Consider the following 15663-nt stretch of genomic DNA (forward strand, 5'->3'; position numbering starts at 1 on the left):
TAGACTTTGTTGTTTTTTGTTGTTGTTTTTTGTGTTTGTCAATTAATACATTTCTAAATTACAATTAAATTAATTTCATGTACATTTGATTTTAAAATGCCCAAGGACAGTTGTTTAGTGCACCAAACAGATTTCTGTATGGTTTGATTTGGGCAAGAACTAGTTAGAAAAAGGTGATGTCACATACTTTTGAGAACCAGATCAGAGTGTTGTATGTTTAGTCATGAATAATTGCAGTTTTAAAAAAATATTATATGAAACCAATTTTTGGGAGGCATTAAGTTTTCTTTTCTTTTTTTAATTTGAGTTTCTAAATTATTTTTTTTGGCACATGTCAGACTCCACAGCAGTAAACTACTATTACTATTAGACTGTGACTGATTTGTAGGTCATACCTTGTCCCATTCGGGCGCCAGTCAAGGCCTCTTTGGCACTGCCGAACCCCAGCTCTCGACACACCACAGTGGCAGCTCGAATGTTCCAGTTGTCATCACACACTGTCCCCCACTCGCCATTCTTCAACACCTCCACTCGACCTTCACCTATCATAGCTCCACCTTTCAGACGCACCAAGGGTTGCTACAGAGACAGTCCATAAAGAAACTAAAATGAGTGGAAATATAATAATATAAGAATAGACCAGGAATTAGTGAACTAATTTGAACATAATGACAATATGTACCAATATTTGGCTAACTGTGAAGTTATTTTCAACAACTTGATAATATTCTTCATCTGTCATACCCAGAATAAACCCAGAATACGGGATTCTCAGAAGTTGCAGCATATTCAAAATAAAACTGCAAACTTGACTGATAACTGCACCAAAGACGTAAGTAAAACACCAGCTGAAAGAATAAAATGAATTCACGTGTGAGCTCCGTGGTTATATTTGGTCTGATTTGTAGTCTGTTTATCTACTAGAATGCAACTGTTGAATGTTTTAGTGGTCCAGAGAGAAAATAAGTGTCTCCTTGGTAACAAGTAAACAAATAAACCAATAAACACAAAAAAAGAGACACTGATAATTTGATTGTACACATCACAGATGTTGAGTACTCTTCATTAAATGTTTCCAGATGTTTGACTACAGGGCTACTTGATTGATAAACAGGAGATGTAATCCTGTTCCGGATGCCATGTCATGCATTGATTATAAGATAGTGTTTTATGGGCATACAAAACTCTCTATTTACATAAAAAATGATTTGTTCTTGTTGTAATGTGATAATAATGAAGTGATAATAATGTGAATAATGTCCATTCTGCATACAAAATAGATTTCAAGTCACATGTAATGATTTTGGTAACTAAAAAGTGAAATTTGAGCTGTCTTTACGAAAAGGCAAACATCTGGTGAATGTCCAGTTATAATCAGACACGGATATAAACTGCTTTGCTGTGTCGAGAGTGGGATTCTGTCAATATTTGCCAGTTTGTAGTTGCTCTCACACACACTGAAAGACTCCAGATGGTATTACTCTTAAGATAATACGTGCCTGTTTTCTCTCTTATTAGAGCCACTCAGTCTTTCCATGCATCCAATTCTGCTAAGTGTAACAAAATCACCTAAATCGAATGCAATAATTTACCATAATTGACCACCCCTTCATTGTATTACATACTGACTGCATTCACACAGGCATTTATTGAGTATTTTTTAATAGTCCACGTTAAGTAATGCAATTAAGTCCCATTTTTTACACGGTAAACAATTTGTCTATTCACCTATGCCATCAAGACATACTCTTCTACATGTGTTGTGGTTGTTTATGAAACTGTTTTCTGTATAATCTCAGGTAAACTCCAGTGACAACACTGATGCCTCTGGACAGTGGGACTTCTGAGGACACTCTCAGAAAGTGAGCTGAGATCATCTTAAACTCATAGAACTATATCTTTTCTGGAAAATTATATTCTAAAGGTTACTGACAAATATGTTTTACTTTATTGATCCCCACAGGCAAATTTGGCCCCCGTATCTGACTCATGCGAATAACGTTATAGCAGTGGATACAATGCAGAAACCAGAAACTAACTTAAGGCATTGGTCAAAGGCATTTGCAAGATTGAGAATATATTGGAGGAAACTAAACACAGAGAAAAAAAAATGCACAAACCCACTCAAAACACTGGAATGACTCCACAAATGAGGAAAAGTGAGATTTACACTAAGGACTTTGTTGGTGTGAAGCGACAGATCCACAGTGCAGTGCACCTACCTCCACCCTGTAGGCCTTCCTGAAGCCAGCACTGACGCTGGGAGCAAAGGCACGTCCAGGCACACAGCTGACCACTACAGGCATGCCCTGCTCACAAGTGTTGTTGCCGTTCATCACTATCTCCCGGCCCAGTTTGCACTCGGACAGATCAGCCTCGTTGCCTGTGCAGTTGACGGAGAAGCCCCAGTAGTTCTTCTTGCGACGATTGGCCAGCAATCTGAAAGGGGATAAAATGACAAAGCCATAGGCATCATGCAGTCATGGAAATGCACACACACACACTAAACAAATGTATTTTTTGTCATGTTATGTCACTGTTGCATGCCTATGCTGTTGAAAGCATAGATTAGTTTAAAACGTGTTCCACTTTGGTAAATTCAGAGGAGTTTTCAACTGTTAGCTCACAATAATGACAGGTTTTTCTATATTAAGTTAATTTCACCTTTCAATGATTTAAAAACCACAAAAGCTTTATTTGGAAAATGGTAAAAGACATTGTAAAGTATTTTAAAACAGCATTAATGCAGAGTCATCTCTTCTTTCATGCAGGAGTGTATACACATTTCATAAACATCTTTATCACACTTCACTGAGACATTAAGGAGTTGTTAAATAGCAGCTGGGAATTTGATTTATTAAATATGTGGAATTCGAAAATGCTCATCCTATGCTGAGGAGCACAATAGGGGCATTGTTGTCAGAATACCTTAACGTTCCCATGACCCTTTAGTTAAATGGAAGTCATCAACTAAGGGTCATTTAGGAACAACAGTCCTTGAAGCAGGTCTGGGCCTTAGAAGAAGCAGACCATGTAATGAAACCAGTATGAGCTACATTTAAAGCCTTACAGTACTTACAACTTATAAAGAACATGACTTCAAGTTAGTTTGAATACAAGAGCAATTTATGGTCTGTGAAACTAGAAGATAGTTGATGGAGAGTTTTTAATTTAGTTAGACTGTTTTTGGCACATTGTGTGAATAAAGCTGTGCTTTGTTGTCCCAGCTAAAAGACAGACTGGATGAGAACTTTCACCTCTGTAAAACAGTGAACCTTTTGAAGCCATGACTGCATTGCACACTTAAAACCGCACAAACTTTGTGTGATCTAGTGGATCTAGTGGTAAACAAAACTCTTCATTGCTGGCTTGATGTATCCCATGTTTTTCCCAGTAAGATGCATCCATATGTAATCAAATCAACTAGGGTCATGGCATGGGCTCTCAGCTCTTAAAAATGTAAGTATTTTTAATCAAAGTTTCCTTCTTCACCTTTATATTGCGATATCATATCTGAGAACCCATCAGAACTTAGCAAAGCTAGAGATGTGAAGGTACGTTTATAGTTATGACCACATTACACAAATAAAGTATGTAAATAAATGTATATTTGATGTCTCCCTGGTCTTGATTTCAATGTTGTTGGATGGCAGCTCTGTGAGCCTTTCAGGGTATTATAGAGGTGTATAATGAACATACATCATATAAAAATGCAAACTCAAATTAATTTGCATATGTGTAAACTTCATTAATACCAAAGCAAGCAAGATGTGTTCTTCTAAGAGGACAGATACCCACGTTTGTTCCTACAAAATAATGGATGAATGATGGATTCAAGTTTTTTTTTACTTCAGACTGAGCTTTTTAAAACATGTTTTTCTCTTTCATGCATCTGCCAGATCAGAAGGTTTCCTCATCTGGTTACTCTCTCATGTGCAGTGTTTTATTTTGAGCTTTACTGTTAACAGATCAAAAATCCATAGACAGAGATCATTCTAGGAAATAGCTGGCTTTATTTTAAGCTACATATTATACATGTGGGAGGGCAGCTGGGACAATTAGATGCAGGCAAAAGAGACACTGTTTCACAGTGTATTGCACTCAGTTGTTTCCCAGCAAGGCCTGTCCTTCATCTGCTAAAACTTCCTCTGGCAGTCTTTGGCTTCTTGTCAAGAATCTCCAGGCCCAAGCCTGTTTAGACTCAGTTTGGAAAATGGATGACGGGTTGAGTGATGACCAGAATAAACAAACGTGGTTATGCAACAAATCCTAACTTCAGTTTGATATGGTGCAACATGCCTAAATGGACTGAGACCGAAAAGGCACCTACAATAAATGCAGTATTTTTAAACACATAAAAGTGTCTGTATAATTGGAACAAGTGTTGTTCCTCAGATGCTAAATGAAGACAAGTCATTATATCCGATTGGCTGACTTTGACCCCCACTACTGACCCCAACACCATGACTCACTTGTAGGGTCGGGTGTTGAAACGTTTCTCCACAGGGAAGCCGTACATGCCACAGATCACCCTGCTGTTCATCTCCGTCCAGTCCTCACTACAGATCTGCCTCCATTTGCCTCCATCTTTCACCTCCAAAAAGCCCTCAGAGATGGGAATCCTTTTCCTTTGAGAGTACGTAGCCCTGATCCTCACGTCCTCCACCTGCACAGTCAAACTCTGAGAAACAGAGCAGAGGTGATGTTAGTCCATCTGGACACAAGTGTGAAGAACGTAAACCAGAAGAGTTTAAGTCAGCAGATCAAATCAAATTCTTTGTAACTGTTAATTTCAGTCTGTTTCCTCTAAATCATGTTTCTGCATATTATATTATGCAACTCACAGCGCTAAATAAAGTATGTTTATTTTAAATTTTGCATAAACTATATTCATGTACTGTATGTCATTGCTTAATAAACACATTATATAATTAGTGAAGTGAACATAAACTCCAGCTGTCCAAAATGCAAGATAAATGATATTCACAGGATGTGGTTGAATTTATTAGTGTCTGCCTGGACTCTGTGCACTGCACTGCTTGACATTGCAGCCTTTTAAGGATGTCTTACATCTGCAGACTTTGAACATAAGCCTCGACATAAAAATGAGCCAAGGTGAAAAATCTGAAGAAAAAAAATCTCTGTTTAAACTTGTTAAGTGTTGCCGAGAGGCCTTCTCAGGTCGGATGAATGTCTGGAATTTTCCTCCATCTTTGCTGCGTCCTCAGAGTTTATAGCAGAGATATAACAGCCACTAAGGAGTCTGTGGACAACACACATTACACATGGTAGCCCAGCTCTGTTTTGGTTTCCACAGAAAAAAAAATAAATTAATTGATTGTTTTTTATATATTTTATGAAAAGTTGGAGGATATTTACATATGAAATTGAGTTGAGAAGCTCCCCGAAACAAATCAGAGAGAAGCAATAGTCTTTCCTTACAGGGAAGTGTGGTAGGAATCCAGGCCAAATATCTCTTCAAAAATTTCTCATCTATCATCTTGGATAATCCTGAATTATCTGAATTATCAGAGAGCAGCAGAATTTAAACTATGTAATACATGAGATTCTAATAGTAAATCATGATGGTAAAGAAAGGCCAAAGACAGTGGCCGCTGACCTGCTGACAGAGTTCAGGTTGGGAGAGTGTCTGCGGGTGGTCTCCCGGCTATAGGGCTGTAAAGCCAATTGGTCAGACCAGAGGGTCACCATCAATAGCTAGCATCATGTGTCCTGAAGACCCCTAAATCAGGAAGGAATGGTAACCTTTGATCTCCCTGGCTTTATGGGAAAACAGCTCCCTGATAATTCTGCTATTGTTCATTCTCCTCCTTGAGCCAAGAGCTGCAGTTTCTTCCAGGCTGAATGTGAGACTGCACTAAGAGCCAAAACTCTGAGCTGCTCTGTGGTATGCAAATGCTGATCTCAGTAATTTCGTAACAGCCAGCTTATTTAACGGCGAAAAAAAACCCAACATCCAGGCATGTCTCCCAGAAATATTAAACGTTTGCCCACAAGGTGGTTTCCTGAGATGGCGTCAGCCTGAGGGAATGTTCAAGGCCTCAGAGCCTCTGAACACTGAAGATTGCAATGCAGGAGGAGCCAGACTGTTTCAACAGTGACCCCAGTCCTCAGCGTTTAGAGCGGGTAAAAACCACTCCTTCATGAAGAGATTCCTGCTGGCCATGGCATGACAGAGTGTTTTCCGTCAGCTAATGCTGCCTAGCTGGATAAAATGGTGAGGAGACATAATCGTGGTCAGGGATCTGATGTTATCAAAGTTACAGCAATGTAAATGTTTAGATTTATATTGCTTTAAGATAGAGTGATAAAACATAGCAAGAGAAGAATCACACAGAGAATCTTATTAAAACACATATTTAAACAAATGTGCAAATGTAAAACTTTAAAAAAAATGGAATGAACTAAATTTAACCAGATACAGAATATGAAATCAAAGGAAAAATGTGAGTGATCAAAGTAAGGCCAGGTGTGAGCGCCAAAATACCAGACAGGACAGGGGTATGAGGTGAGTATGATGTGGGGCACTGAGGCTGGACTGACCAGTGTTGCTTTTGGCTCAGAGGGCGGAAACTGCTTGTCTGAACGTGTGAAACTGAAGAGAAGAGGACAGACACCCACAGCTGGGATTCAGTTCCAGTCCCCCCCCCTGTGCGCAATGCCGAACCCAGACCACCAGACATAAACTCAGCATAATCCTGTTTGGCCAAGACCCAAAGCTAGACACCGGTCATTTTCGGCACTTGTTTGTGGAGAAGTGCAGGAAGGTTCTGACCACGCAAAGAACATAGCTAGACGATTATATTTTATCACGTAAATTAGTTTATTTGGCAAAAAAACTGTGAAAAATATCAATTTGGATTTCTGATCTTTACAATATGAGGAAGGACTTTTTTAGAAATACATTTTATGTGTAAGAAATGTGCATGGATGTCATCATAGTAAGTGTAACTGTAAAGTATGACGGTATGTTTTGGCTACTGGATCAGCCTAAACGTGTGAGTCAAGAACATAAAAGTATTTGTAATGAGTGCAGGCTTTCCATCCTACAGGTCATATTGTGTTTGATTCTAAACTGTACATTTTTTATAAAGTTTCCTCATCTTTACTCCCTGACCATAGTTGTGATTCATTCATCCAAAAAAATACTTTGCTGCTGTTCAAATGAAGTCACGTTTTGTTTGTAAGTGGTCAGATGCAAAAAAAGAAAAGAAAACATTCCTAATTTAGCTCTATTCAGTACTAGTCTCTGAAGTGAGCTTTTCCCATAACTGAAATGTTTCCAACTAAAAAGCAGGCTTGTTTTTCTGGGTCCCACTTAGAATGTAGATGTGTGAACATGAGACTGTGGTCTAGCCAGTGTCTGACTAATGCTTCCACTACTGTGCATTTCTTCCGCTTTAATCAGCCTCCTAGCCCCACTGCACGTTTATCTACACGTGCCCCACTCACACCCAACCCCCACCCTGCCGTCCCACCTTGCTGAACATGGCAAGTATGAATGATAATCAAGCCAAAGTTTAGATGAAAAGCAAGAGAACAGAAAGGCCCTTTGAAATGACTTTCACATCTGCCCCACCCCATTTTCTGGCTCAGCGGCCCCCAGTTTGCCTGAGTGTCTGTCTGTGTGTGTGTGTGTGGGTGTGTACTTGTGTGCTTTGCATCTGGAATATCTATCAGAGTGTGCTGCTCCCATTATGGCAGAAAAAGGATCCCTTCAGCAGGCGGACTATAGGTATAATTTAACTTACAAGTTGTATAACATAGATGTTTAAAGACCAATATTTCAGATTTGAAATCTTTAGGCTTGATCTGACTACAGCATAGACCTGCTACACATGAACTATTACATATTAATCAAAATCATACAGTTTATTTTAATATTGTTCATGTTGGAGGGTTATTGACACTTTTTTGTTTACTTCACATCCAGGATTGAGTAACAGTAAAAAAAACTAAAAAAACAGCAAAGCCTTTAAAACCAATGCCTATGCTTGGTGTACACCTTACCTTCCAACATTTCTTCACATTTATAGTAGTTAAAGTTTAGCATTTTAGTAAATGTGCTTTTTTGCTGAGATTTGGATGAGAAGCTCCAGCTTAAAGCTGCAGTATAGCCAGGAGATGGTTAGCTTAGCATTAAGACTAGAAACTGTCTAAAGATAAAAAGATAGCCTACAAGTAGATTAAACAAATGAGATACTAAATGTAGTAGTTGTAGTCTTATATGCTAGGCTAAGCTAACTGTCTCCTGGCTGACTTCATATGTAAAGAACAGATTTAAGAGCAGTATGATTCTTCTTATCCAACTCCTGGCAAGAGAGTGATTACGTAAATCATAACTACTTTCCTTAAAGTGCACATATTGTGCATTGGATGGCTGAAAGACCACACTGTGCCAAGTTTGGGATCTAACTTATGCAACTCCTAGAAAAACAACTTTTCATTTGCGTAGGAAAGTTTAATGTTCACTGCATTATTTTAACATTTCTCTCTGAGGCAACGTTTTAAGTATCTCTTGAACATCTGTTATCTAACATTTGAATAATATCTGAAACTATTAGTCTTGACACGTATGTGCATTATACAATGACATGTAATGAGTCAATACAATGTGTGAATGCTGTGCAGGTTTAAATAACAAAAAGTCTGGATTTGGGCAGTCTAAAGGAGAACTGAGGCCACTGTGGGACACAGCTGTTGAACATGTGGTGGATCTGTCTGCTATTCTATCCATAAGAAAGAAAACTGGCTTCTGCCTCCTGACACCCATCAACCTTTTCTCCCCTCGATCACTCTACTCCTCTCAAGCCTCTTGCATACATCGTGTTGGAAGCAAATCCAACTTTGGCTCGGGTTTCCTTTTGTTGTGTAGCAGAGAATGTCAAGAACTGAAATTCTTGTAAGCAGACACTGTTGCGGCTGACGTAGTGGTGCAACCTTTGCCCTGTTTAGATGTGCAATGAATCGAAAAGCTTTTAAGTGCAGCATTGTGTTATTACAACTGGCTTCAGACATCTTTGTGTTGATGCTAGATGTAAGTGTTTTGTCGGAGTAAACACACTAAAGGGTCTGGTGGGGCAACTGCAGCTGTTTTGCTATTCACTTTTTCCTCAACCCTCCAGCAAGACGTTTAAAATGATGTATGAAGTTCTGCATGATGTAGTAAGTGATTTATTTCTTTTTAGCGATTTAGCTTTATGTGAGCGAGATTTCCCCTCTAGAAAAATGTCTTCAGCACTGCACAAAGTATTATGTAAGGATTACACAAGTACGCAGCAATGCACATTTTCTGGAGAGCAAATAGCTTGGTGGAATAACTCAGATCAAACTTAAACATGCACCTATAATTATCCTTAAATAAGACATTTCTCTCATCCACATCTGGAAATCAAGTGGTAGCTAAAACAACAGGAATCTTCTAATTAAAGAGTTCTATTCAACAAAGATCTAATGGATGTTGATGTCACGTGCAGTGTGACGTTCACACGTGAGCAACAATCGAACACAGCTGAGTTGGTTAAAACATCCGCAATAACAGATGATAAACAAAGTTTCCTGCCATCTCGGGGTTTGGTTGAGCTAACAAATGTAATCCCTCCTGCTGACTGAAAGACCTTTTCTGTCATGGTCTCCTGCTTCTTTTGAGAAACCAACACGTGCTAAAAAATAAAACAACTCTGCTGGATTAGACAGGCAAATAAAAAAATAAAGACATGAAAGCAAAACTGTCTAACCATCTAATAAATAAATCCCAGGGATGGTTGTGGCAAGAGTGTGGGGCATTAGATGCTATCTTTTAAAATCATAAATGTCATTGATGACAGTGATTCGATTATGCAGGAATGCTATTGTTGCTGAGTTAGGAATGTTGCATGACTAGCTGATGTAGGTTGTAATGGCAAGAGATATAGCTTTTGCCTGCAGAGGTCAGATCTGTGGCAGACAGCATTAAGGACAAAGTAGTAATTGGGAAGGTCAGGGGTTAAATAACGGCTTTGACAGGAGCTTGGACTGCATGAGAAAGACACTCTGAAAAAGCAAAATTCTCAACAAAATTAGTTACAGATCCTCTCCAGGCATCTCTTAAGACATAAAAATACTGGATTAATAATGATGTGGTTTTTCCACAAGAAAGTAATTACTGCATTAAAATCCTTAAAATGGCATCAACTTCTTCTATAAATATCGAGTCTCTAAATATGCAAATATATTTCCTTTCAGAAGTTTAATCAGATGTCTCCTGCTTCAGTGAGCGTAAATAAATGTTCCATTTCCAGGAGATTAATGTGAAAACAGTTTTCGGGTTCAAACTCTGCACATACATCATTCTGCACAGTGAAGCTCAAACATTCAACGGTAGGGACAGGAAGAAAAACACATTTTTGAGTGGAGGGAGATTTTAAATAACTTGTAAATGCTGAATGAAATACAATGCCTAATATTCTTGCACCAAAATAACTTCTTTGATTAAGATCTTAGGGTAGATGGAATAAGCTTATGCTTCAGCCTATACCTTTCCAGTATTTTGAAAGACCATTTTTTGAGTTTAACATAAGAAATGATGTGTTGAATTTTTTCTTCTGTGTATGTTAAACATAACACTTTGTATAAAGTATGTGTGAATTATATGGCTATATATGATGTTTTATAGGTTATAGAGCTGAATAAAGATGAAAACAACGCATGCCAGTGGAATCTTCTGTTTTTATTAATGATAGGCTGATGCTTGCAGTACACTATTATTTGCGGTTGAAGCTGAACTTACCAGAGTGAGCAGCTATGGTCATATGGTCACATATTCCCATATTCTGTAAAGTAGTCTCAAGATGTATCCCTCACAAAAAACAAATGATTGTTATTTGAAGCAACTATGTAGACTGTGTATTTGCCATAAAATACTTATTAGACTAATTCTGTGGCTCAAATTCTTGTTTGGAGACAGATGAGTACATCAAATAAAATCTTACTGTAGAGACAGCATTTAAGATAGAAGCATAAATACCAATAATAATAACTTCTCCTTGTTAGGACTGACCTGTGTAGTACACGTGTGGTCAGGGTGGTAACTTTCCAGATTGAGCACAAACTGTCAATTCATGCTGTGAATAAACGCATTGAAGGAACAGTGCTGCCCGTTGGTGATGTCAGCAAACCCATGGTTAAAGAGGTGTAGCTGCACCTTTTCCCATACCTCTCCCCTGCTACTTAAAAGGCTTCAACCAGTCCAAGGAAATATTTACAGGGTGGGGGACTGAATTGCAGTTACACCCCAGAGACCCTAAATACACAGGACAAATAAGGAACAAGATGGGTACTGCTTACATACACCTCCTGTAAAAATAAGGTGATTATTTATAGCGTTCAGTAGTCTATTTGAATTTCTCTTTTCTTCTACTCCTCCATTCCCATTACTCAACTGGGCATGAGAAAGATCCACAAGGACTTCGGATGCTTTCCTCAGGCGTGTTGACTTAATTGAATCCAGTAAAAAACACAGTCACTGTTCTGGCTGTTGTGGAGAGACAGTCTAATCTAACACATCTAGTATGAACAAGCAATTCTGGTAATGCAGTCATAAAAAGTTAGATCATCAACTATGTTCTAAGTTGCCAAAAAAGTGTTTCTTGGTCTCTATCAGTCTGGTTTTAATAGGGAAACCCTCTGTGGCAGTATCTTTTAATGAGCTGTTCTCAGACATGCTGAAGGAATGCTCCTGTCCTCCCTTTCTCCCGTCACGTCCACAAACCCACACTGACTTTCCATCCGGTACAGAGGCGTTCTCTGCAACCAGACAGGATGGTCTTCCCCCTCTCAGTGAGTGTGACTCATCTCAAAAATCTCCAAGGTTACAGAGTGGGGGTCTGGTGTGGGTCAGCATAGACTAATAAGAGCCTGGCAAAGTCATTAGTGCAAATGGTGGACTGCACAGCTAGATTTTATACACCATTATAGCTGACTTGTGGATTATCTCACTTGTCTAGTGTCAAGGCAGATTACAAATGTGGAAAAAATGCTGTCTTGTCCAGACATGATGAATTAATACCTATGAAACCATCATTTCAATGCTAGTTATATCCATTTAATCATACAGATTACAAAATACTGGAGCTGTTTCACACGTTCAAACTTAGCCTACCGTTAAATCTTTATAAAGAAATTTATACATCACTGAATGAAAACTGTGCCACATAAATTAGGTCTCTTGTAGATATGATTTTTTACTAAATACGCCAAGTATAGCTGTTACAGAGCTAGCTAGCTGAACGAACTGACAAAGCTAACATTAGCTTGCTAGTATACTGCCTGATAAGAGTGACCATGAGATGTTATGGGATATAGTGAACACATCTGACTCTTCATTAGAACTGTTAAATAATACTGGAACTTTTTGAATTACATTTCACAAAATTGGATTAACAAATAGCTGCTGCACCCCAGTTCTGGAAGTATCAGGGTTGATGTAGTTGGTAAAGTTCTAACTTTACCAACTACATCAGTGAAACAAAAAGATAAACGAATGATAGATATCTTTTTTTAAATTGTTTTACATGTACTACAACAATCTAAATTCAACAAAATACTGCTCTCTTAACAGCTATATAAAATCTCAATGATCTGTGTTGCTCAATCTGGAAAGTTTAAGGAACTACTTTGAGCAATTCACTCTGAAGGGGTTTTCTATCATCTGAAGCCTATCATCCATCCTTTTTTTTATTGTGCTGCACATCTGTTCTACTTTCGTGTATGTACTTGAACCATGTGTGGATGCTACTTGAGTGTTAAAGGAAAACCTACCTGTGCATATGATGATTTCTTAAAACTATGTCACCTATGTAGTAGAAATGCAGTTAGTTTTTGAAATTGGTTCCCAATGACTAGAGAAAACAAGAGAAAAGGGTTGTAGACTTCCCAAATCGCTCTCAACAATCAGAATGCATTGCGTGCGGTCCCGTTCAGTTAGCTAGTTCAGTTAGGTCAAGTATGTTTATCAGAAGAACAGCCTGTTAGCAGAGACAACGTATAATATCTCTTTACTGAAGCTTATTTTCATTTGTAAGGGTGTTTTCTATCCCATTGTGTGATAAGGCAGATGTGTTTTGCATCACCTGGCATACTTTTACCTCTAGGAGGGAAGTTGTTCATTAGCCCACATTGTAATGATACAATGCTGGTTGAAAATCTGCATAGTTTCCCTTTAATGATTCTGTTGCCTTAGTGCTTATGCTTGTGTGAATTTATATGTATATTGTAATTCATCTGTTTACACCGTATGTGTGCTAGTTGAATTGTGCCTACCATGTCGTTGATAGCCTGAGTCCGGATGAACTTGTAGCCTGGAATGCGCTTCTGGTTGCACACCACCCCAACATCTTCTGAATGCTTGCAGTCAGTCACTCCAAAGCCGTTGGACTCACACTGAGCCAGACTCTTCTCTCTACCATTGCAGTGCAAATTGTCTAGCCAGATACGACCTGGAACATAGAGAAGCAAAGAAGAGCATATGAAGAGCAGAGAGATATATGTTGATAAAGATTGTCCTGAGCAGACCCAACAAGGAGTTTGTTTTTGCTTTCGCTTTGTTTAGTTTAGTTTAGAATGGATGGAGCCCATGAATCTGCTGGTTTTACAAAGCTGTCATGGTGACAATACAAATTTCTGTATGACTTGTATTATATTTTGCTGTTGAACATTGTAGAACTGAAACAATTGGTAGATGAATCAAGTAGTTAACTGCCAGAAAATTAATCTGCAGCTATTTTACTCGATAAATCATTACAGTAGGTACAGTCATTTTTCAACCCAAAAATCAAATGTTACTTAAGCTAAGCTACTTAACTGTGCAGATTTGCTGCTTTTCTTTCTTATGAAATAGTAAACCAAATATATTTGCGTATTGGACTGCTGGTCAAACAAAACAAACAATAGACCAAATGATAAATTGACAAAAATGGTTTTAGAATTAGACTAATGCTGTGATTTTGGAAGTATACTAGTGTGAAGTTTACCTCTACTATCAGATATCAAACCCTGTACACTTTGCACTGAGCCATAGTACCGGTCAAACGTGTGCACATCTTCCCATTCTCTTGAAAGAGAAGGTGTGTCCAAAGGTTTGACTGGTACTGTACATGTGGCACAACCTTCAATTCCCAGTAACTTTCCCTAGTAACGGATTAAGGCAAATAAAAATACAAATAACACATCTATTTCAGCATTTCTACTCAAGTCTAGTCATACAGACAGTAAACCCACTCACGTGGAGATGTTTTTGCTCTCCTACATAACCTGACGCATTCTTTCAGCCAAAACCTGGCCAATAAATGTTGTCACGGCTGAACCGGATCATCTGCTGTCCAGCTGGCTGTTATGAATCAGCCGTGAGGGAAATCACGTAACTGTGACCATGGAAACCACCAACAGCCTGCTTGTCATTCTGACATATTGCTAAGAAACATCCTGATCATACCAAGAAAGTGACTACATGTTCTACGGTCACGTAGCTGCCTCCTGGCAGCAGATTATTAGCTGTGGAACATTTTTATAAAAAGAGCCAAGTCTTCTGGTATTGAAATAAAGCAGAGCTTCCAGGTTGAGGACCAGTTTGGTCTCTATACACCTTTGTCTAAACAAATATTCAGCATTGCCAATTGTAATAAATCTAGATTGCTGTGGTAAAACTATCATTTGCAGCTCTTATGGGAATGTAATTTCACAAGCCAGTGAAAAGAACAGGGAGCACAGTGCAGAGGGAGCCATTAATTTTCAGATTGCTTTTTTATTGGCTGTTACGGTCAACCACATGGCCTTAACTGAAAATTGTAACAAACTGAACAGAGCAATGTCCATAAGAAGATCTGAATAAAATGGACTTTGTGCAGTTGCAGTTAAGCACATTGTAGCCTACAACTGATTAACGTTTCTGATTTTTTTTACTCACTGAGATTGCCAATAATAGCTGTCTATTGGCAACTGAGGATCTGATAAATAATCCAGCAGGAAAAACACTCTCCATCCAAGTGGGATGTCCTTGTACTTGTTATGTAGTTTTGTCTTCAATTAAAACAGCTGGTGGTTTCTTTCACCAGTGAATAAGTAATCATTATGGGAAATGGAAAATGCTCTTGATCACTTTTACAGCCATGTGTCTCCATCAACAACAAGAACACTAGTTTCCATTCACGCACATACACACACAGTTCTTCTAATATACTCCTCTCAAACTGATTCCTGTATATGAATTAAATATCTAGTGGTCAGGAATACAGGAATCATTCTCATTTCTATCACTGTTGAGTAATTCTCAGTTTTACATTGTACATCTGTAGTGATAAATAAAGATTTGCACACATCTATTATAGAATTCAGCATCCTGTGTCTTTTTGTAATTTTTAGAAATATTGAGAGGGTACATTTAATTGTTTAAAGGCACTATAAGTCAGGAAGGTTAGGAATGACTGCCATAACTTTCCCTAAAAGGCCATCATCTTTATGCACCAAAGCCATATTTGAAAAACGTTTCTTGTAAAATACTCTGCATGCAACATTATATGCATCATGAAAGTGATTCTTAAAACTGCTAGAATGACTTTGGTGCTTTAAGAAGCAAAATAACCAAGTTAATTATTTCTCTTTTGAAGT

General features: G+C 38.3%; 1 protein-coding gene across 1 annotated transcript in view; it reads right to left on the minus strand.

Moving 5' to 3' along the window:
• loxl2a (lysyl oxidase-like 2a) overlaps positions 1 to 15663 on the minus strand; it is a 29010-nt gene that overhangs the window by 10476 nt on the left and 2871 nt on the right. Inside the window, exons 3-6 of the mRNA XM_053315343.1 lie at positions 13321 to 13496; positions 4473 to 4681; positions 2223 to 2439; positions 396 to 579 (exon numbers count right to left, since the gene is read on the minus strand). Of these exons, the coding sequence (XP_053171318.1) occupies positions 396 to 579; positions 2223 to 2439; positions 4473 to 4681; positions 13321 to 13496 (786 nt within the window). The remainder of the gene's footprint in view (positions 1 to 395; positions 580 to 2222; positions 2440 to 4472; positions 4682 to 13320; positions 13497 to 15663) is intronic.

Source organism: Scomber japonicus, chromosome 3 (genome assembly GCF_027409825.1).
Source record: "Scomber japonicus isolate fScoJap1 chromosome 3, fScoJap1.pri, whole genome shotgun sequence".
NCBI classification, from domain to species: domain Eukaryota; kingdom Metazoa; phylum Chordata; class Actinopteri; order Scombriformes; family Scombridae; genus Scomber; species Scomber japonicus.